General features: G+C 42.1%; 1 protein-coding gene and 1 long non-coding RNA gene across 17 annotated transcripts in view; one reads left to right on the plus strand and one right to left on the minus strand.

Annotated features, from left to right (window-relative positions):
* The window catches only part of NAP1L1 (nucleosome assembly protein 1 like 1), a 33,263-nt gene extending 21,965 nt beyond the window's left edge, over positions 1–11,298 (minus strand). For 3 of the 14 annotated variants that reach the window (XM_035699482.2, XM_025439540.3, XM_035699483.2), the window contains exon 1: positions 441–477. In XM_035699482.2, the coding sequence (XP_035555375.2) occupies positions 441–457 (17 nt within the window). In that variant the 5' untranslated portion in view covers positions 458–477. Of the gene's footprint in view, positions 1–440; positions 478–3,942; positions 3,968–6,821; positions 6,906–10,700; positions 10,819–11,177 lie in introns of those variants that run through there. The other 11 variants (XM_049094581.1, XM_049094577.1, XM_049094573.1 and 8 more) reach the window with 10 other exon arrangements.
* Positions 11,299–11,669: 371 nt separating this feature from the next.
* LOC112654721 (uncharacterized) lies at positions 11,670–20,286 on the plus strand. Of its 3 annotated transcripts, XR_007402532.1 has the most exons (4): positions 11,679–11,801; positions 12,002–12,116; positions 14,362–14,455; positions 15,423–15,800. It is a non-coding gene; the product is annotated as an uncharacterized LOC112654721 (long non-coding RNA). The 3 variants fall into 3 exon arrangements; XR_003133295.3 differs by lacking the exon at positions 15,423–15,800 and adding an exon at positions 18,655–20,286 and having other exon boundaries at positions 11,670–12,116; XR_007402531.1 differs by having other exon boundaries at positions 11,671–12,116.
* Positions 20,287–21,966: the final 1,680 nt, after the last annotated feature.

The following is a 21,966-nucleotide window of genomic DNA, read 5'->3' on the forward strand; positions in this document are numbered from 1 at the left end:
AATTGAGAAGAGGGACACTGGGCTTCTGATAGTAATTTTTACTTTCAAAACCTTGAAGTATCCTATTATTCTTTAAACTCCACAGATTTCATACACTTTTTATCTTGTATGTACGATACATTACAATGGAAGTAGTAAAGTCTTTGGGAAATACAAGTATGGTAAAACTGAATTTTCCAAGTATTTATGATTCATTATTGTGCTCAGCACATTCCTAAAAATAAATACTAGCAAATAGTTTATTTAAGCAATGATTATATTTCCTATATTTTGTCTTGGATACACGGTACCCAACTGTTATTAACTGCAGGTACTAACCATCAATCATTATCATACATTTTTCATTATTAATACTGCTGTTAATTATATCACAGTATAAAGTGAAGCCCGATCTCTGAGTTAAGAAAAAACAAACAAGAAATCAACTATCTGGCACTTACTTGTCAATGTCTGCCATGTTGTAAGAACTCCAAATATCTATGGAGAGAAATGTCGGTGTTAACAAACTATGTATATTATGTATTTAATACCAATAAAAACATCTGATGCCCAAATCCTTTAAATCAATAAAACCTGGACTATCCCAAAGAGGAATGTATAATCCCATTAAAAACACATCAGTGTTAAGAAGAAAAATCATGGCACATATATATGGGCTTTCATACTAGCCCCAAGTAATTTTTCAGAGGATACAGTCATAAACAAACAAGTTACCATTATGTTCTAAAATCTACCCTGTAAGGACAATTTCATAATAGCACCGCTCTAAAGCATCTGATGTATGCTAGCATCACAGAAAATGAATACAAGAGGCCTTTATTCAAACTCCTGTAACTACAAATGGTCAATTTTTCTTTATATTTTTAGACTTAGTACCTCACAGAATCCACTTCAAGAGTTATTAATTCTCATCAAATTAATGTTAAAAACGAAAGTCTGCCACCATTATGACCCCCAAAGACCTTTTTTAAAAGTTTACTAATCCCGGGCAGCCTGGATGGCTCAGTGGTTTGGTGCCGCCTTCAGCCCAGGGCGTGACCCCGGGGTCCCAGGATCGAGTCCCCATCAGGCTCCCTGCGTGGAGCCTGCTTCCCCCTCTGCCTGGGTCTCTGCCTCTGTCTCTCATGAATAAATAAAATCTTTCAAAAAAACATTAAAAGTTTATTAATCCTTTTATCAAATGTCAGCCACTACTTACACAACTTAATGACCACTATAAAGTGCGAAGTCCCAACCTATCTCAAGTAAACCTTCCCTATCTCTTCAAATGTACCTCCCGTCTTATCACTGATAATGAGCACACCCCAAGGCCACCGGGATATGGGATATGCTGGCATACTGTCAACAAACTCTCGGTTACCTGACATGAATACCGTTAGAACTGATTGGAGCATCTCCTAAATGCTTAGCCTAAATTCTACTAAGAGAGATTAGTATTAACTTAGAGAACACTGCTCTAAGAAAAAGAATACTTGGGACACCCGGGTGGCTCAGCTGTGTCGAGCCTCTGCCTTTGGTTCAGGGCATGATCCGGAAATCAGAGAGGTCAGGGTTCGAGCCCTGCTTCGGGCTCCCCCAGGGAGCCTGCTTCTCCCTCTGCCTGGGTCTCTGCCTTCACTCCATGTCTCTCAGGAATAAATAAATAAAATCTTAAAAAAAAAAAAAGAATACTTAAGGTAAAACATTATATGCAGGCAGGAAAATGTCTGAGTGCCACAGGTAATGAATGTACATATCACAAAAAAATAATCGAAATCAAGCTCAAGATCCCACCATATTAAAATCAAGTTTACCTTTTAAAATTTTAAACCACAGACTTAACTTTCAGAATGCTATAAGATGTGATTCCTCATATCAACATGTCCTGCATGATGATTAAAGAGTTAAGAAGAGTTACTGACTGGCAGTCAAGTGCCTATCTGTGAAGTATTACCACTAAGCCAATATCCATCCTTTAAACAAATTATGAGGAAAATATTTCTTCCTAAGAATGTCTCTTATTCTACTTTTAAATATTTGTTGCTTTAAATAATTTCTAATAGCACTGATAAATTTCTCTAGTGATGCTGGATAATTAGCCAACAGTAACAAAATATTTAGCAAAAAATTATGAAGAAATATGAATTCAAAAATAAGAAAAATATTGAATCTTAGTCAAAGAAATACTAGTGGGACTCTATAGTTTGTCTATCCAATCAGTAAAGATCTTATATTAATTCAGGGAAAATGGTGAACATGCATTCTTAAATACAGCCAGTGTTCCTATAAACTTATTTTCTTTCTGGAGAGTAATTTGGCCATAGGAATATCAAAAACCTTAAATAAGTCCATCTCCAGCTTTAGTTACCCATTTGTGAGATTCTAACATGAAAAAAATATTACAAATCTAAAGGCCTGTGCTTTAACATTTGTCTAGAAGGTTCTTCCAAAATTCAGTTAACATGCCCTTTGTCTCTTAGCTCAAAGTTTTTACTTTTTCAGAGAAGCTTCTCCAATCTGCACATTCCGGCTGAATAAGATTTCTTGGTTGTAAACAGTCCTATAATGCCCTATTTCTTTCCATCGTAAGATGTCTCAAGTTTGTAACAAATTAAGTGTGATTATTTGACTAAGGTCTATCTTTCCCAACTAACCAGAGCACAAGCATATTACAGGGATTGTATGTGCTTTTGCCAATCGCTGTACTGCATCCTTCAGGGGCATCCATAAAGCTTACATGGAGAGCAGCTACAATTACGTACTTCATCAAAAATAAACTTAGTATTAGCATGGAAGGTGCATACAATGGAATGCTTTGCAATAAAAAATGAAGCAGATATGGAAAGAGCATAGGGCATATGGCAAAACCCAATCTGGACAGGTAGATATCTATGAATATGCAAAGTCATACACATATTTTATGAAAACACTTCTGTAAAGATATACCAGAAAACTAATAGTAGTCACCTGTAAGTTAAGACTGGAAGAAAGCAAGAACATTTCATTCTGCATTATTTGGCATTTTGCTAACATTTTGGAACTTGCTAGGTTGAATACACAATCTAGTAAGTGCAGCAATTATCAAAAACATCAAAAATAACCCTCCAAACTTATAAATTCAGATTTTTAAAACATTTTAACATGTACTCAGAAGAATGGCTGCACTGCTACCTTCCCTGTCCATTTCATGGGGTTACATGTAGAATTCAAACTTTTTAAAATTTTATTTATTTATTCATGAAGACAAAGAGACACACAGAGAGAGGCAGAGAGACACAGGCAGAGGGAGAAGCAGGCTCCCTGCAGGGAGCCCGGGTCCCCAGGATCAGGCCCTGGGCTGAAGGCAGGCATCAAACCACTGAGCCACCCAGGCCGCCCTAGAATTCAAACTCTTTTTTTTTTTTTTTTAATTTTTTTATTTATTTATGATAGAGAGAGAGAGAGAGAGGCAGAGACACAGGCAGAGAGAGAAGCAGGCTCCATGCACCAGGAGCCCGATGTGGGATTCGATCCTGGGTCTCCAGGATCGCGCCCTGGGCCAAAGGCAGGCGCCAAACTGCTGCGCCACCCAGGGATCCCCAGGATTCAAACTCTTAAAATGAAAATCTTTTGCTTTTTTTTTTTTTTTTTTTTTTTAATAAAAATGATCCAAGACAGAACAGGATGGAATTTACTTCTTCAGAGGTATCTTCTCCAATCTGCCCTACCCACTCTAGTTAATTAGGTTTCTTGATTGTACACACTTCCGTTTTTAAAATCAGGCCTAATTTTGTAGTTCCATTGTTTGGGTTGACACCATCTTTGCAAAAATTTATCTCAGGGCAAACAATTTCTGGTCACCATCTACAAAAATAGGAAAAAAACTGTTCCTATTAAGATGCAAATTCATAAGAGACTTAACTTGTGTTTGATAACTACTACTCAATAAACATAAGCTTTTTAATTCTGTCCATTTTTAATTACCTTAGCACAGGGTCAATCAATCGTTCTGCAAAGTAATTGAGATGATTGTTAAAAATGTAGACTAGTCAAAGTACCATGGTAACGTTAAGATGTTAACATTGAGGAAAACTGGGAAAAGGGCATAGAGAAATTCTGAGTATCTCTACAACTTTCCTGTAAGTCTAAAAGTACAAATAAGTTCATTTAAAAGAGAAAAAGATTGATTCCCATACCCAGATCCTGAACCAACCAATTTGAAAGAGTGGACCCCAAAATCTCCATTCTAAATAAGAAGCCCAGCCTCTGAGGCAGGTAGTTCTCAATCAGATCACCTTGAGAAAACACAGGTTTCAGTTAATACCTAGGGGGTTTTTTTGTTTGTTTTTTCACTTCACTCAACATCAAATAAAATCAATGAGAATATTTATCAGACGTGAAATTGCTTTCTCAGACATCTGAAGAATTTCCATTTCTGGTAGTGACAAGCTAAATTATGCAGACCAATTCTACCAATAACAAATATTTAAGTCCAGAAAAAAATATTTGTTAAAATCTTAAAAGCAGGGCAGCCCGGGTGGCTCAGCGCTCCCACATCAGGCTCCCTGCAAGGAGCCTGCTTCTCCCTCTGCCTGTGTCTCTGCCTCTCTCTCTGTGTGTGTGTCTCATGAATAAATAAGTAAAATCTTAAAAAAAAAAAAAAATCTTAAAAAGTGAAGCTTTAACTACTGAGAGGTGAAATCAAAAGCCCCAGACCTATCCAAAGTGGGAAATCTTTATACCAACCCTCCACATTAAGCAGAACCAAAGTGCTATATTCTCAGGGATGACAAACCAGTACTCTTGGCCAAATAAACTAGAATCACTTTATCAGTGTTGTCCCAAAACCTCAAGCCATGAGCTTAAAGTGGTCTGCTTGATAGTATTCCTAAACACCTACATACCCAATATGAACGACATCTTTATCCTAGACCTCATATTTGTACAAGTAGCTTTCAAGAGCAATAAGGGCAAAAGAATACAACAGAAACCTGTCCCAAAGACTTAAATACTGTCAAAAGGACTATAAACAAACATAAAACGACAAATGACCAATGACAACAACCATGCTTACTGAGTTTGAAAACAGTGTGTCTGCAGGAGTATCTGCACACAGTCATTAAAGGTTATAGAGCAAATTTGGCAAAGAACTAAACAGAACTTCAAGAAATAAAAATAATGGAAATCAAACTAAATGGGCAGGTTTATCAGACTAAACACAGCTGGAAAGATAATTAAGTGAAGGAAGCAAGCTTAGAAGACATCTTCCAAGGATCGCCTGGGTGGCTCAGCAGTTGAGGGTCTGCCTCAGGCTCAGGGTGTGATCCCAGAGTGCGGGGATCCCACATCCGGGGATCCCATGTCCAGCTCTCTGCAGGGAGTCTTCTCCCTCTGCCTCTCATGAGTAAATAAAATCTTTAAAAAAAAAAAAAAAAAAAGAAATCTTCCAAAATATGGTAGAGGCTAAAGGATGGAAAACACTGATGTTAAAAGATATTTGAGGATACAATAAAGTCTTAACAAAGATTTAATACAAGTTCTAGGAGTTAGAGGAGGGAATACAAAAAATATTTGAAAGAAATCAAAAGCTAAGAATTTTCCAGAACTAATGGAAGATGGCCCTACAAATCCCCATCAGGATAAATAAAAAAGAAACTCACACTTAGATATATCAGTGAAAAGGAAAGACATTAAAGACAAAGAAGTCCCCTCAAAAACGCAACGATTCAGACTAAAGCCATAAAAGACACAATCCTCTTCTCTTCAATAGACCCCAAAAGAGAACAGAGTTGTCAATGTGCTGAAAACAGCCAACGATCCTAGAATATTATACCCAACTAAAAAAACATCCTCTAAGAGTGAATGGGAAAAATATTTTTCTGGAAAAAATACCTCCAGCACTCTCACTAATTCTATTAAGTATATTCTTCAGGCAGGAGGCAAGTTATCACAAATGGAAGATCTAATTTCCAAGAAGAAATAAGCGGCAAAAAGGATAACCGCATATATCTAAGTAAACATTTTTAACTATCACCACTGTGTAGTATGTTAAAAAATCTGCTTCAGGCTCCCTGTATGGAGCCTGCTTCTCCCTCTGCCTGTGTCTCAGCCTGTCTCTCATGAATTTAAAAAAAAAAAAAAAAAAAAAAAAAAGTCTTAAAATAAAATAAAAAATTAAAACTACCACAACATTAAGTCGGTAGTGAAGGTGGGGGGAGCAGGAAACTGATTAAGTAGTCTAGTGTTCTTAAGTAGGCATGTTTTAATTTCTTTTCTCTTTTAAGATTTTTATTTATTCATTTGAGAAGAGTGCACAAGTCGGGGGGGAAGAGAGGGAGAGGGAGAAGCAGACTCCCCAATGAGCCAGGAGCCTGATGTGGGGCTGGATCTCGGGACTGGAGATCGTGACTGAGCTGAATGAAGGCAGACGCTTAACCATCTGAGCCACCTTAGGAGCCCCAGCAGGTTGTAATTTCCAAGATGACTCCCTAAACCAAACATGTAAATTTCAAGATAGAAGAAAAACAATTTAAAGTCATAAAAATTTTTTATACCAACCTGAGAGAGGTTTAGGTTTAAACATCTCTAGGTTTTTTGTGCTTTCACAGTCCAAACTCTCAGGTAATTAGTAACAACGTTCAATGTAAATCAACTGAAGGCCATTAAAAAGTGTCAGGCAGGACTTAAGAAACCCGACTACATCCCATTTATAAGAAACATATCTCTAACATAAGGATATAGTTTTCAAGTAAAATACAACCCAGGCCAAAAGAAAGCTGGTATCTCTGTATCAAAAAATAAAGTTTAAGGAAAAGCATTCCTAGAAATAAAGTCCCTTTATAATAAAAGATAGAATTCATTACCCAATGTATGTAATATGCAGAAGATCTCAATTCAAAGACATAGTTCATAAAAACGTGATTAGAGGCAAATCTTAACCTGAGAACTTGTACACAAAGAAAATCTTCCACTGCAAAAAGAGGGGGAAAAATAAGTCACTGAATTAAACCACAAACTGATTACACTTTGTGGTCTTGTAGCAGTTAGACGTCCTGACACGTGTTATCAAATCATTTCTCATCAATCCAGTAAACCTGGCTCTACGCTCTCCTGACTTTCAAGGAGAAGAAAGTGAACATCTACGAAGCTACTCCTAAGGGGCTACTGTATTATAGGCTTTCCTCCTATCTGCAGATAAAATACTAAGCAACTTGCTCAGCAACACACAAAAGGAGAGTAACTAGTAGTTAAAATCTAACTTCCAAAACCCATGCCATTCCCAAAACCAAAGTGCCTATCAGCCTACTGTTACACAAACTGTACACTAGTGGATATTCCTTTGGAGGAAGGGACGACCTCGTGGGTTAACCACCAGTCACGAAAAATTACCTATGTCTTTAAAGCTAGCGTTCAAGGGGGCCAATACTAACCCAAAGATAAGATTTTCCTTTACCTGAGATCTGACCTCTCCTTCCAAATGCACTTCAAGCAAATCTGTATTTAAGGCACTGCCATTCTAGGAAGAACGTTTTCAGTGGTCCGGGGGCTCAATACCGTTATTTGGCTCCAACACAACCTCGTAGTTAGAATAGCCTATTCTTTAGGCTCACTTTTTCAATTTTGGGATGTCAACGGCCAACTTGGTTGGAACTGACTTCCGTCTCAAGTGTCCTAAGCAAAATGGACCCCTATTTGAGAATACTACATACCTTCTTGGCCAAGGGAGCTCAATATCTAGATTCTCATCTGATCCGAAACAGAGAAACACACCTGGGGTGGACTGAAAATCCAGTGAAAATTTAACCAGCAATAACAAACAAATCCAATTTATTCACATGGAGGAGGGAGGGAAATTACACTTACTTACATACACACGCGCGTGCGCGGCAGACAAAAGACTTAGAAGCCATCAACTAACTTATGTAAACAAATTCCATGTTGAAAGATGACGCCTGACCTATATAAATACTGGTGCTTTTCCTTGGACCCCAGTGGAACCCAAGCAAGTGTACTTTTCTTAAGTCCAATTTGTTGTATACCGTAACAGTTTGACTCAAAGGAACTCCCTTTAAAAACCAATACAAAAGCCTCCTCAGAAGTCGTCATTCTGCTGATGGAAGAGGCTGTGCATGTGTGGGGTCAGGGGGGTTACGGTTAACTTTCTGCTCAACTCTTGTGAGAACTTAAAACTATTCTAAATGTAAATTTCATTTTAAAAATTAGAATAATTACTAATTATGAGAATTTTAGTTGGGAAAAAAAGTCATCACCGCTCTGTCATGTAACCTCGGAGAAGTCCTTTAACTGCTCTGTACTTAAGTTTCCACGTTAAAATGTTATTACCTACTTCTAGGAGCATTAAATTAGTTAATAATACACAGAATAATGTGTGCTGTTACATTATTTACCCCTGTTGTGTTCCGTACCCTCTTTACCTTAGAAAATAATTAAAAGTAGTTAATTAGATATTATAGGTAATTAAATGTAATTATAGGCTCTTTGAAATTAGTCCCCTTTCCCAATAAAAATCAAAAGGTACAGAATTCTTGAATAAAAAGCTATCAAACCATGTAGCAGTAAAAGGCAGAGTTGGTCACCGGAAGCCGAGGCCACTTTCCATGGCAAGTGCAGTAATGTCACCTGGTGGTTTCCTATCAACGTACTAACCACTTACAAGGAGGAATGGAAGCAGGAACCTTACCTTCTGAACCATACTCTAATAAACCCTACTCTGCCCAAGAACTTATTATTCAGATAAAATTAGTATGAAATGGCACTTAATATCACCATTAAACAGGTCCTTCATGTAGAGGCTGTAATTACTACTCTGCCCCCCCACTTTTTCTTTAAAGCATTCATCACATTTTACATCTTAATGACCAATGCTTGTTTTGCTCCTGTTTTGTCAAAAAATATATGCTAAAATATTTACTCAAAAGAATCAAACAACAACACAACTATAGGTCTGATTAGACTTGAGGAACCGAACAGACCATCAGTTTTCAAAACTGATCAGGATTCATCCTCTCTAATCTTATTGTCACTAACATTTCAAATTTACAACCAATCAAAAAATGAGCAGATAGGTAGTATTTGATTTTGATATCTTTTTTTTTTTTAATTTTTATTTATTTATGATAGTCACAGAGAGAGAGAGAGAGAGAGAGGCAGAGACACAGGCAGAGGGAGAAGCAGGCTCCATGCACCGGGAGCCTGACGTGGGATTCGATCCCGGGTCTCCAGGATCGCGCCCTGGGCCAAAGGCAGGCGCTAAACCACTGCGCCACCCAGGGATCCCCTGATTTTGATATCTTTAAGCCAAACAGATTTTGCCTCTTTTAGGCCCCATAATTTTGGGGTTTTAGAACTCAGTCACCTGGAGACCATATGCGCAAGTTGAGTAAGTAGTGATATGAGCAATAGCATTTTGTGTTAATTCTGGTACAAGTGTTGGGTTTTGGTCGTGTTTCAAATCTCTAGAGGACAGTCCTGTGCCACACTGAACATTAGTTTCATATTCTGTCAATGGGCCCAATATCAAAACGAGGTACTTTGCAACAGATAAGATGTACATATTTTTCAAACTCGGATGAGTTTTTTGAAGCTGTATTTACCAAATCAGCATAATGCTGACCTGATATGATCATCTACTATGTCAAGGTTTCATAACCCATGTTTAGTTCCGTCCCTCCCCCAAGGGACTAGTCTTCCTACACGTGAAGGGCACATTTTAGATGTGGACCATTCATTTGATCTCTTAATTTTTTTCTGATCTCTTAATTTTTTAAAAATTTTCATTTAATTTTAATAACTTCAAACAAACATGAGACAGTCCAAAAAAAAAAAGAGAGAGAAATCACTGTAAACCTTATTTCCCTTCCAACAGTTTAAAGCAAGTGCACATTTTAGATGTGGACCGTTAATGTGAACTCTTAATTTTTTAAAATTTTTAGTTTGAACTTCAAACATGAGACAGTCCAAAAAAAAAAAAAAAGAGAGAGAGAGAGAAATCACTGTAAACATTATTTCCCCTCCGACAGTTTAAAGCCAGTCCCTATCCTCCGCAGATCTCCCCCTTACCCAAAGGCGCAAGAGCCCCCGAGTGCGAACAGGCGCGTCATGGGAGCCGACCGGGGAGAGGCCCCGGGGCTAGCCAGGGGGCGTCCTGGCGCGGCTGCCCCCGAAAAGGGAGCCGGGCCTGCAGCTCCTCCGCAGCCGGGCGCCCCGGGGCAGGCTCTCCGCGCGGCCCCCTCGCCCGCCGCCCCCGGCCCGTCCCGCCCGGCCTGACCCCCGCCCGCGGGCCTCCGCCGCGGCCCCACGGTTCCACCCGCACTTCCCGCTCCCCGCCCCCAATCGCCTTAGAAACACAAACTCGGTGAGGGACCCGCTCCGACACTCCCGTTAGGCACCAGGCGGTCGGGCCGGGCCGGGCCGGGCGCAGGCTCAGGGTCACCCTCACCCCCACCCCCACCCCCCGCGTGAAGTCCCGGCGGGCTCCTCCGAGGCGCCGGCCCCACCGCGGCCGCGCGACCCCCACCGCGGGGGGCCTTGGCGATCCCGGCGGGAGGCCCTGCCCCCCCCCCCGCTCCCCGCGTGCGGCCCCCGGGGCAGGCCGGGGACGGCCAAGGGCGCGCCCCGGGGAGCCCCGAGGTCGCCACAGCTCCGCGCCCCCAGCCCGCGACTCCGCAGCGCCGGGAGCTCGGGCTCCTCCCGGGCTCCCCCTCCCCGGCTTCCTCCCGGGGCTCCTCCAGGACCTCCTCCCGGGGTGCTCCTCCAGGGGCTCCTCCCGGGCTCCCCGGACGCTCCCCCGGGCGCGGCGGCCACGTGTCCGCAGGGCCGGCCCTCCCCGCGCGGCCGCCGCCTCCAGGGGGCGGAGAGCCCGGGCCCCGCGGCCGCCCCGCCCCTCCCCCGCCGGCCCTCGCTCCCCCGCCCGCCCCCCCCGGGGCTGCTCCGCGCGGGGAGGGGGGGCGCTCCCGAGCCCCGGCTCCTCCGCGCCCCGAACGCCCCGAGCGCCCCGAGGCCGCCTGGCTGCCGCGGCGGGCGGCGCGGAGGAGCCGGGGCTCGGGCACCGCGGGGCCGCGCGGAAGCCCCCCCGCCCCCGCCGCCCCGCGGCCTCGGCTCCCGGGAGCGCCCGGAGGCCCCGAGTCCCGCGGCGCCCGGCCCGGCCCTCCCCGCCGCGGCTCCGTCGGCGCCCTTCCCGCTGGGGCCCCGTCCGTTACCCGAGGCCGGGGCTGCGCAGTGACTCAGGGCGGCGGCGGCGGCGGGAGGCGGGAGGCGGGAGGCGGGAGGCGGCGCCGCGAGCAGATGGCGCTAAAAAGGACCCGCGAGCCCGCCGCTCGCGCTCATATACAATTAGCGTCAGCACGTAGGGCCCGCTCCGCCGCCCCCCGGGCCTCGCCGTCTCCTAGCAACGCGGGCGGGGGGCGGGCCCAGGACGGGTTGCCGAGCAACGGCGCTGTCCCGCGGCCGCGGCGTCCTCCCTCCGCGCGCCGCGCGCTCCCCGGCTCCGCGGCGCCGCGCCAGGCCGCGCCCCCGAGCCCTGGGGCTCCCGGGGCCGCCCCCCTGCACCGGCGCGGCCTGGGGCGCGCACAGCAGCCCGCACGCCCCGCCCCTCCCCCGCGCCCCGCGGTTGCTCCCGGCCCTGCTGCCCCCGGAGCCCGCGGTTCCCGGCTCCCGCCGCCCCACCCCCCGCGCCCCGCCCGCGCCCTGCCCCTTCCCGCGACCTGCGCGCCCTCCCGCTGCTCCGGTTCCCGCGGAGGCTGGGAAGGGCCCGGCTGGCCCGGCCCGGGGCGCTGTGTCCCGAGGACGCCGTTGGGGCATCCTGCGGGAGAAATAGCTTTTCTGTAAATCCTCAGGCCTTGGAAAACCATCATGGCTCTTTCTCATGAGATGCTGGGCTGCCTGCTGTCACTCTTCCTACACTAGTTCTCCAAGGGGGGAGGGGGGTCCCCGCACCCTTTAAACGGGGAGGTGGAAACAGCCTTTGCATGATGCTAAAATGTGGTTTTGGCCTTTTGCGTTCTCATCCTCTTCGCAAGTGTAGGTGCAGTTTTGCAGAGACTACACGACTTGTGAGATGGAAACATTGAAAAAGGAAGCAGATAATAAAATCTAGTCCTCGGCGGTGAAACCAGACGTTAAGTAGATTTGCAAAAAACGTAAGACGATGCAACTAAATTTTTTTGTTGTTGTTGTTTGGGAAAGTAGGAACTTTTCATATAAGACATACTTTTATGTTAATATTTAATTGATCCTCTTTAGATGAAATAATGAATCCCTTTAAAACGGCTTGATTTCTGATGTGATAAATAGCAGTGTCTAGTGCGCAGGAGAGTTCTCTGGCATCCCCAAGTTTTAAAGTCCAGAGGGGTCCTGAGACCGAGAAGTTAGAGAACCTCTTCTCTAAATGCTCATTTCTTTAAATTTCAGACTGCCTGGAGTCATCTTTTGTAATGCTCACACTTAACAACTGTATTCCATTTTCAAGGTCATAGATTTTCTTCCTGGCATCCCCAACCTCGTTAATGTTAGTTGCCTTTCCCACTCTAAGCTCCAGATGCCTCAGTTTGCCCATTCGTTTTGATTCTTCATATGTGATTCTTTTGTTTTTGTTTTTTGTTTTTCAGCCTTCTTTAGAAGATCCTATTCGACAATGATGTAAGGTTAACAAGTAATTGTCATATTAGCAATGACCCCTCATTTAAGAAACCACAGTACATAAAGTAGGTAGACCAGTGCCCAATATGTACATGCATTTAACACTGATTTCAATGGAAGCCTCAAGATTCTTTTGTTCCAATCAAAGCTCCACACAGTCTGAGATAATTAGCACACTAGAAATGACCTAAATTACTTTCACCTCCTTTCTTTGAATCTTTGTGGTTGTAGAACTTCTGAGATCAAAGTTAGCCTTCGTGATGGTTTCTATCCCACCCCAGGAAGCCCCACCAATTTCAGTCACTGGTCTAAGGCTCCTAATTTCTGATGCTTCAAGCCTTACCCCTCCATTGAAGAGCTTATCATTACCAGTTTATATTCTTTCCCCTTTTCTCCAGCCTCCTCCCCCAGCTGCTTCCTCCAGCTTTCTCCTCTCCTTCTTCCAGTGTATCTTAGCCGACCTAAGAAATGAAACACTAGGGAGGCCTAGGTAGGTAGCTCAGCGGTTGAGCGTCTGCCTTCAGCTCAGGGCATGATACCAGGATCTGGGATTGAGTCCCTCATTGGGCTCCTTGCAGGGAACCTGCTTCTCCCTCTCCCTGTGTCTCTGCCTCTCTCTCTGTGTGAGTCTCTCATGAATAAATAAATAAAATCTTAAAAAAATAAAAGAAATGAAACACTAGTAAATTGCTAATAATGCAATATAATCTTTTAAACCATAGTTTGTAAATCTAAGACTCTACCATTAAAGTCAAGGGAAGGTCAATCATTTATATATTCATTCAACAAATGTAGGTCTGGGATATTCCCAAATATATATTGAGAACAACTTGAGACACTGGAAATACAACATTGAATAAGAAAGAAAAGTTTCTTGGTTTTACCAAACTTATGTTTGAGTGAGGTAAGGCATGTGACAGTAAAGAGATCTTTTTTTTTTTTTTTAAGATTTTATCTATTTATTTGAGAGAGAGAACCCAGCGAGTTTTGGGCGGGGGGGGGGGGGGGGGGGAGGGGGGAGAAGGGGGAATGCGGGAGAGGAAAAGAATTTCAAGCAAACTCCACCCTGAGCCCAGAGCCTGATGTAGGGGTGTGGAGCTGGATCTCACAACCCTGAGATCATGACCTGAGCCAAAACCGAGTCAGATGCTTAACCAATTAAGCCACCCAGGTGCCTTAAATAATTTTAGATGTAAATAAGTAAAAGAACTATGAAGAAAATAAAGTGAGACAAAGGAGTAGAAGGTGACTGACCTCAAGATACTGTTGAGCTTTTCATATTGACTCCTCTTAGACCCCCAGAATGCATAATGCAGTTAATTCATCTAATTTAATTACAATAAATGGTGGCCCTGGTCACTGATCATGAACCATACTAACCTTTCAATTAAAGTTTCTTTTTTTTTCAACCCCCATTATTCTCATTTGGTTGATTTTTAAGGCACTGTAGTCTATTGATTAAGAAGTGCAGCTTTGGAGTCAAATAGCCCAATTTTCATCCCAATTTTGTTGTGAAAGTTTAAACAACATCTAAGTTACTTAACATGATACCTGATATAGAGTTAACACCCAATAAAAGTTAAAAATTTAAACTTCTTACTGAGGTTTTGTTTTATTTTTATTTTATTTAAAGGTCAAGGAAATTCCCCTGAATCCTTCTAATAGTATCTGACACAATTTTTGTGAAATATTTTATCAAAAGCTATCTTTTTCTCCTAAGATTTAATTTATTTATTCACGAGACAGGCAGAGACATAGACAGAGGGAGAAGCAGGCTCCCTGAAGAGAGCCCGATGCGGAACTCGATCCCAGGACCTCGGGATCATGACCTGAGCCAAAGGTAGGCGCTCAACCACTGAGCCACCCGGGTGCCCCTATCAAATACTATCTTGTCACAAATCTTAAAACATGTTTTCCTAAGCTGAAATAATCCACACCAATTACCATCAAAGTATATTCCACATTTCTAAATATTGGATACATACACTATAGAAATCAACCAGACAAACAGATGACAGAGATGGTTTCTTAAGTGTGCTTATGTCTGTATTTCAAACCCTAAGTAGTGGAAAAGTACATAGGCTTGAAAGTCAGACAGGCATAGGTTCATCCCAACATGCTGTGACTTTGCAAAAGTACTTTTATGCTTCTCCATCTACAAAATGCATGATAATTCTAATAAAATCAGCCTCTTCATTAGCATGAAATAGAGAAATATATGTAAGTCCCCAAAGTAACAACTTGCTCTTTAAGTACTCAATATTTATTTTCACCCATGTCAATTAATCAGTATGTAAAATGTCTAGTAGCACTAATGCACAAAATACATTTAAATAACCGTTATCTTAGTTTTGAATCTGGATAGTTTTATTTTTTCCTTTTTTCCCAAAATTATATAAATGCAACATAAAATCAAAATTCCAGTGGGAAATTTTGGACAAGTTACCTTAAATTTCTCTCTCTACATCCAAAAACAGATTAACAGATTTCATTTGAAAATATCTTAATTTTGCTATCAGTTTTAATTGAAATTTATATTAAAATGATTGTAGATTCATACAGCTGTACAAAATAACACAGAAAGATCTGTGTAAACTTTATCCAATCTGCCACAATGGTAACAACAATTCACAATCTTATTCAAATTCCTCCAGTTTCACTTGGACCCACCGGTGTGTGTTTGTGTGTTTAGTTCTATATAATGTTGGAGTGTGTTTATCACCAAAGGCAAGATAGAGACAGAACAGTTCTAACACAAGTATGGATCTCTTATGTTCTCCTTTTTTTTTTTTTTTTTTTTTTTTGAGATTTTACTTATTTGTTTGTCAAAAAGAGAGCACAAGCAAGGGAAGCGGCAGAGGGAGAGGGAGAAGCAGGCTCCCCACTCAGCAAAGAGCCCAATGTGGGGCCGGATCCCAGGACCCTGAGATTACGAGCTGAGCTGAAAGGCCGACGTTTACCAACTGAGCCACCCAGGCGCCCCTCTTATGTTGTCCTTTGATGATAGTTTTTATTTTGTAATTTATATGACCAATATGATTCTACTTTCCCAGATTTTACCTTTCTTCCCCCTGCTTTGCAAATGGACAACTTAGGTAGAAAATAAGCCATTCCTTTGTGTGGGTCTTCAGCAGATCTTACTTTAACTATTTGCAATAAAGCTTTGCAACTGGTCTCCCTGATAATGACCTCTCATGCCTCTCTGATCTTCATTGCCAAAGCTATGGTTTTATTATTTTTTAAAAATATTTTATTTATTCATGAGAGACAGAGAGAGAGAGGCAGGCAGAGGGAGCCTGATGTGGGACTTGATCCTGGGCCTCTAGGATCAGGCCCTGGGCTGAAGGCGGCACTAAACCGCTGAGTCACCAGGGCTGCCTCAAACTTATGATTTTAAATACAAGTCCAATCATGTCTACTTCATCATAAAACCTGCAATGGTTCTTTGATGTCTACGTGACAAAAATAACGCCTACAAAGTCCATCCTAATCTGAATCCATCCTTTTTTTCTAGCCATTCCTCCCACTATCCACTGTCATGATCCCCATACATTATGACTTTGAACTACTCGCCAGACCCTCAACACTACCAAGCGTTTTATACCTTCCTGCTCCTCACCTCAACTTTTCATTCAAAATCAAGCCCAAGTTTTTATCTTTCCTGGAGAACCTTCCATAGCTCACCAAGGCAGATCTAGTTACATAGTCTTGTCTGGTTTTGGACAACTGTTTACATTTGCATGTGGGTTCCCATATGTTTTCTTCTTCCCCAACACACACTACACTAGATTATTAGTTACTACAAGGCAGTGTCCTTGTTTTTGTGTTCTCCTGGCTTAGAGAATGACTAGAAGGGCAAAGGCATTTCAATAAATATTTATGTGATAGAATAAAGTGAAAGGAAAGAACCAAAGAAGAAAGCAAGTGAAGGAGGGAGAAATAAAAGAAAAAAGTCATTGAAAACAAACTGGAAGTCATAATACTCTATTAAGTGATCCTTTTTTGAAGACAGTTGCATTAATTCTACATTTGTCTATGTGAGAAAATTTGACAAGGAGATTTGTGAGAAACTGAAAGAAGAGTTTTGGACACGGTTTAGATATTATTTGGATATTTGTTTAGATAATAATTTTCCTCATCTGTGAAGCAACTTGTTAGTAAAAATAAAGAAATATTGAAATCTTTGAGCTCATAATGAATAAAGAAAATAAATTATATGGAATTCTTTGGAGACAATTGCATTGTCCATTATTGGGAGAATAGTGAAATGTGGTGGAAATGCATGTGTTTGTGTCCAAATTCCCCCCTTTTATAAGGATAGCAGTCACATCGGATTAGGGCTCATTCTAGTGACCTCATTATACCTTGCTTCCTCCTACTTCTGTAAAGACTATCTCCAAATAAGGTCACATTATGAAATACTAGGGGCTAGGACTTCAACATATGAACTTTGGAATGACACAATTTAGTAGATGGCAGTACTAAAGTCAAGCAAGTAAGTAAATAATTGTAGATAATGGGAGCCAGATCTCTCATCATCAGCGAAAAAAAAAAATCACAAATAAGCAAGGAGATGAGCCCTGTGGTGCTGAATTAGGGCTAGAAATATCAATATGAATTCATGTTTATAGATAGATAGGTAGATAGATAAATAGGTATGTATATACATACATTTAGTATATATACATATATTTCCTAGCTCTGTCCATTGAGAGGGCCTAGAAGTAGTGACATTCTAGTAGCAATAAGTATGGCCATCACCCAAATTTTAATTTCTAATTACTTTTTTTTCCAAGAGAAGGAGATCTAGCTGATTCAAGGACTGGGGAGGGAAAATACAAGATAAGTCGAGAACATCTTTATGTCACTGTAAGTTTGAATAAACAAAATAAAAGTGACATATCAAAAGAACACAGAGGTGAATCTGAAAAAGTTCCCATGGCTCCCAATGGCCAAAGCTGGAACGATTCAGGAATAAAATAATGATAGTATTGGATTATAACCCAAATAATAAAATAAATATCCATGAATCCATAATGATATAAAAATTATTGAATGTTGGGGGCCCTGGGTAGCTCAGTCGGTTAAGCATCTGACTCTTGATTTCTGCTCAGGTCATGAGACCATGAGATCAAGCCCCACATGGGGCACTGCACTAGCCCTGGAGCCTGCTTAAGATTCTCTCTTCCTTCCCCTCTGCCACTCCCTCTGCTCAAAAAAAAATTAATGGATGCAAAATAAAGAGTGAAGGGACAAATCTTCCTTGTAGAAAAATCCAAAGAATATATATAGATACTCCCCACTCCAGGAGGTGAAGACTAATTCCCTCCCCCTTGACTGAGGATTGGATTTAATGACTCACTTCCAAAGAGAGTAAGGAAAGGGGAAAATATTAACTTTATAGTAGAGAAACCTGACAAACATGACTTTAACTAAATTGATCAAGGTTAACTTCATCAGTTATAAGTCACATTAATATCAAGTGCTCCCTGATGGGAAGAAGCAAGAATTAGTATTAACCAGATATATACTAAACACGTTGTATTTGGGGGGAGGGTAGAAGGGAATGAGAATGAAGCATAAAGTAAAAGGGAATCAATTTATTGACCTAGAAAGGTCTGCTCAGGGAGTTAGGAGGAGTTACAAGATAAGTTTAAAAAAGAGAAAAAGAAAAATAAGTGGAATGTGGCTATGCATCATTTGCCAGTCATTCAATATCTTTCATTTCTCAATATTCTATCTCTGCATAATCATATTGTGATTCATATTTTGAAAAGTTAATTCTTGAAGCTAGCAGAAGCAAAGAGCAGTAAAATTAGATTTGTCATCAGTTGTAACAGTAAATTTGAGCAATTGCAGGACACTAGAGATAAAATATGGAAATAAAGAAAAATCAAGTCAATAATAACAGTAATTGCTAACATGTATTAAATGTCTTCTATGTGCCAGACACTGTTCTATAAAGTTTTACAAATATTACCTCATTTAATCCCCACAACAACCCTATGAGATACTACTAGAATTATCCTTGTGTTGTAGATGAGGAAATTGAGGTCCAGAGACATCGGGATCTGTCCCTAGGCCACACAGCCCGTTAAGTAGCATCATCTGGATTCACCTCTGCAGAACCTGGCACCAGAGCCCAAGCCTGTAATTACCTCTTTTCTAGTTAAATGCATGAGATGTCCCAGAATTCAAGAATCCACTCTAAAGGAAACAGACATGTCATGAAGCAGCTACAACTCAATATAAGTGCTAATCATAGAGACGTAAGCATCAGAAAAAATGCGACAGAAATGACATCTGAAACCAAATCTCGAAAGAGAAATAAGAATTTGTTGTGTGATAAGAGTAGGACAGTATTTCTGGCAAGAGAACAGTCGTATTGAAGAAGTTTTGTTCTAGTTGTTCAAGATCATGCGAGAAATACGGTATGGAATACAAAAGCACTGAAACGATCATTCCACCTTTGAGCATGAATTTCATACACAGAAAAACTCCAGCCACAAGTCAGATAATGTGTTGGTACCAAGTATTTATCAGTTCAGTTTGGGCCTATCACTCTCACATACTTCAGGTGTCAAACTGAACCTCTATTTAACGCCAGTAATGTGACTTCTTAGTGATGAAGAAGGACCATTTACGTAGCCTCACACAATCAAGGTTGTATTCTTTACAGGCTATGAACCAGATAAAATCTATTTTCCAAAATCTTATGAAACAATCTCTTTTATTTTTTTTAAGATTTTATTTATTTATTCATGAGAGACACAGAGAGAGAGAGACAGACAGGCAGAGGGAGACGCAGGCTCCATGCAGGGAGCCCGACGCGGGACTCGATCCAGATTCCCCAGGATCACAACCTGAACCTTCGGGTTCACCCAACCACTGAGCCACCCAGGCATCCCTGAAACAATCTCTTTTAAAAGCAATTTTGAAAAATATGTCACAAAAATCCAAGAGAAAGTGACAAACAGTAGAGGCTGAGGCAGCAAACACTATGGCTTCATATGTGTTGGTCATTGTTCTCAGTTGCCTTCCTGCTTTAGCAGGAAGCCCTGGTAGCTACTTATTATTGTTAGTTTATAGGTGATGTCGCTGAGATACGGAGAGGTTAAACAACTTACCCAAGGTTGCAATTAGTGTAGTAACCGGTGTAGCCAGGATTCAATAAAATCAGGTAATTCTAGCCTGAACAGAAAAGAGTGATGCTATTTGGTTCTTGAATTCATTTCTTTTTTTTTTAATTAATTAATTTATTTATTTATTAGAGAGAGCACTCAGAGGCAGAGGGAGAAGCAAACTCCCGCTGAGCAGGGAGCCCAACACGGGGCTCAATCCCAGGACCCTGAGATCATGACCTGAGACAAAGGCAGATGCTTAACTGGCTGAGCCACCCAAATGCCCCTGGAATTCATTTTTTAATTCAACAAATGGTCCAGTATGACTAGATCAGTGGTCACAAGCTCGAACATCTGCCATTGCCAGGCCAGGAGTGGATTGTGTGAAGTCAGGCAGGCGTAAGTCAGCAAGGGACTGGCAGGGACTGTGCTTGACATGTGATCACAGGCCGCATTTAAAGCAGACACCTCTACTCCCCAGCCTGTTGTTGCCACATGGCTTTGGTATTGTCAGATTCTCCAATTTCTTTTTTTTTTTTTTTTTAAGATTTTATTTATTTATTCATGAGAGACACACAGAGAGAGGGAGGGGGGCACAGAGACACAGGCAGAGGGAGAAGCAGGCTCCATGCCGGGAGCCTGACTGGGACTCGATCCCGGAACTCCGGGATCATGCCCGGGCCAAAGGCAGACGCTCAACCACTGAGCCACCCAGGCCGCCCCAGATTCTCCAATTTCAAGAGAAACTGACTTTCCTGTGAAATCCACCAATTTGGGAGGAGGAGTGCATAAACTGAGTTTAGTTCTGGCCGTGCTGTGTCTCCGATGAATCTGATGGCTCCAATGGCAGATATTTGAATAGACAGTTCAGGAGGCTCATTTGGGAGGCAAGCAGGGATTTAGAAATCTTCAACACAAGGAGTGCGGATGGGGATGGGCATGAAAAAGGTAAGAAAAAAAGAAGAAGGGATCCCCGGGTGGCGCAGCGGTTTAGCGCCTGCCTTTGGCCCAGGGCGCGATCCTGGAGACCCAGGATCGAATCCCACGTCGGGCTCCCGGTGCATGGAGCCTGCTTCTCCCTCTGCCTGTGTCTCTGCCTCTCTCTCTCTCTCTCTCTCTCTCTCTCTGTGACTATCATAAATAAATAAATAAAAAATTTTTTAAAAACTTTAAAAAAAAAAGAAAAGAAGAAGACCAAGAACTCCAGCATTTAAAAAGTTGGCAGAAGGGGCGCCTGGGGGGTCAGAGGGTGAGCACCTGCCTTTGGCTCAGGGCGTGACCCGGGGTCCTGGGATCGAATCCCGTGTCGGGCTCCCTGCATGGAGCCTGCTTCTCCCTCTGCCTCTCTCAAGAATAAATAAATAAAATCTTTTTTTAAAAAGTTGGCAGAAGATAAAGAGTCATCAAAGAAAGACCTGTAGTAGAAGGAAAGGCAGAGGAGACCAGAATCTGAGATGCCAAAGGAGGAAGGGGAATCGGGCAAGATCTATCAGCCTAATCTTGTCAAGAGTCAGTGTACTGATTTCTTTGCGTAGAAAGTACCTCATACATCAGTGAAAAGAGATATTATTACTAAGTTCAAAGAACAATTTTTTAAGGCCCAAGTAGGCTATGACTTTCATGTATCAAGAATTAGCACAAGAGGAGCATCCCAGCCCCTCTGTACTGCCGACCACGTTGGTGGCTCTAGTTTAAAAGGCTCTAATTCACTTCCATTTTTTCCAATTTCTGTGGTATTTTATTAGAGCATAGGTATAGTTCTGTTTCTTTGGGTGTTCTTTCTTTGTATCTGATATGCTCTTAAAACGTATTGAAAACTTCTGAAATACTTACCAAGTCTCACCAGAACCACCAATAACAAAGACTCTGATTCTGTGGGAAGGCAATACCCATTTAGATTTAACAATTACATAAAAGCATTTTCACACCTACCAGTTCAAACCTGGTTCACACATCACAAACTATAACTTTGTTCAGACATAATATTACAGTGAAGGTAGGACCTCTTTGTCTATGAACAAGGAAAGTAAATCCACTTTCTGGGTTTCCGGGGAGTCAGTGAACAAAACCCATTTTCCCTGCTTGGGTTGGAACCATTGCAAAGGAACCAGCAAAGGGATATCAAGATGCGCGCCCTTGTTGCAGAGCAGGTAGGCCAGAGAACGGAGCTGTACGGGGGCCTGCCAGGCTCTGCTCACCCACCCCCACCTCTGACTACCACGGCCCCCCA

Source organism: Canis lupus, chromosome 15, assembly GCF_003254725.2.
Source record: "Canis lupus dingo isolate Sandy chromosome 15, ASM325472v2, whole genome shotgun sequence".
NCBI classification, from domain to species: domain Eukaryota; kingdom Metazoa; phylum Chordata; class Mammalia; order Carnivora; family Canidae; genus Canis; species Canis lupus.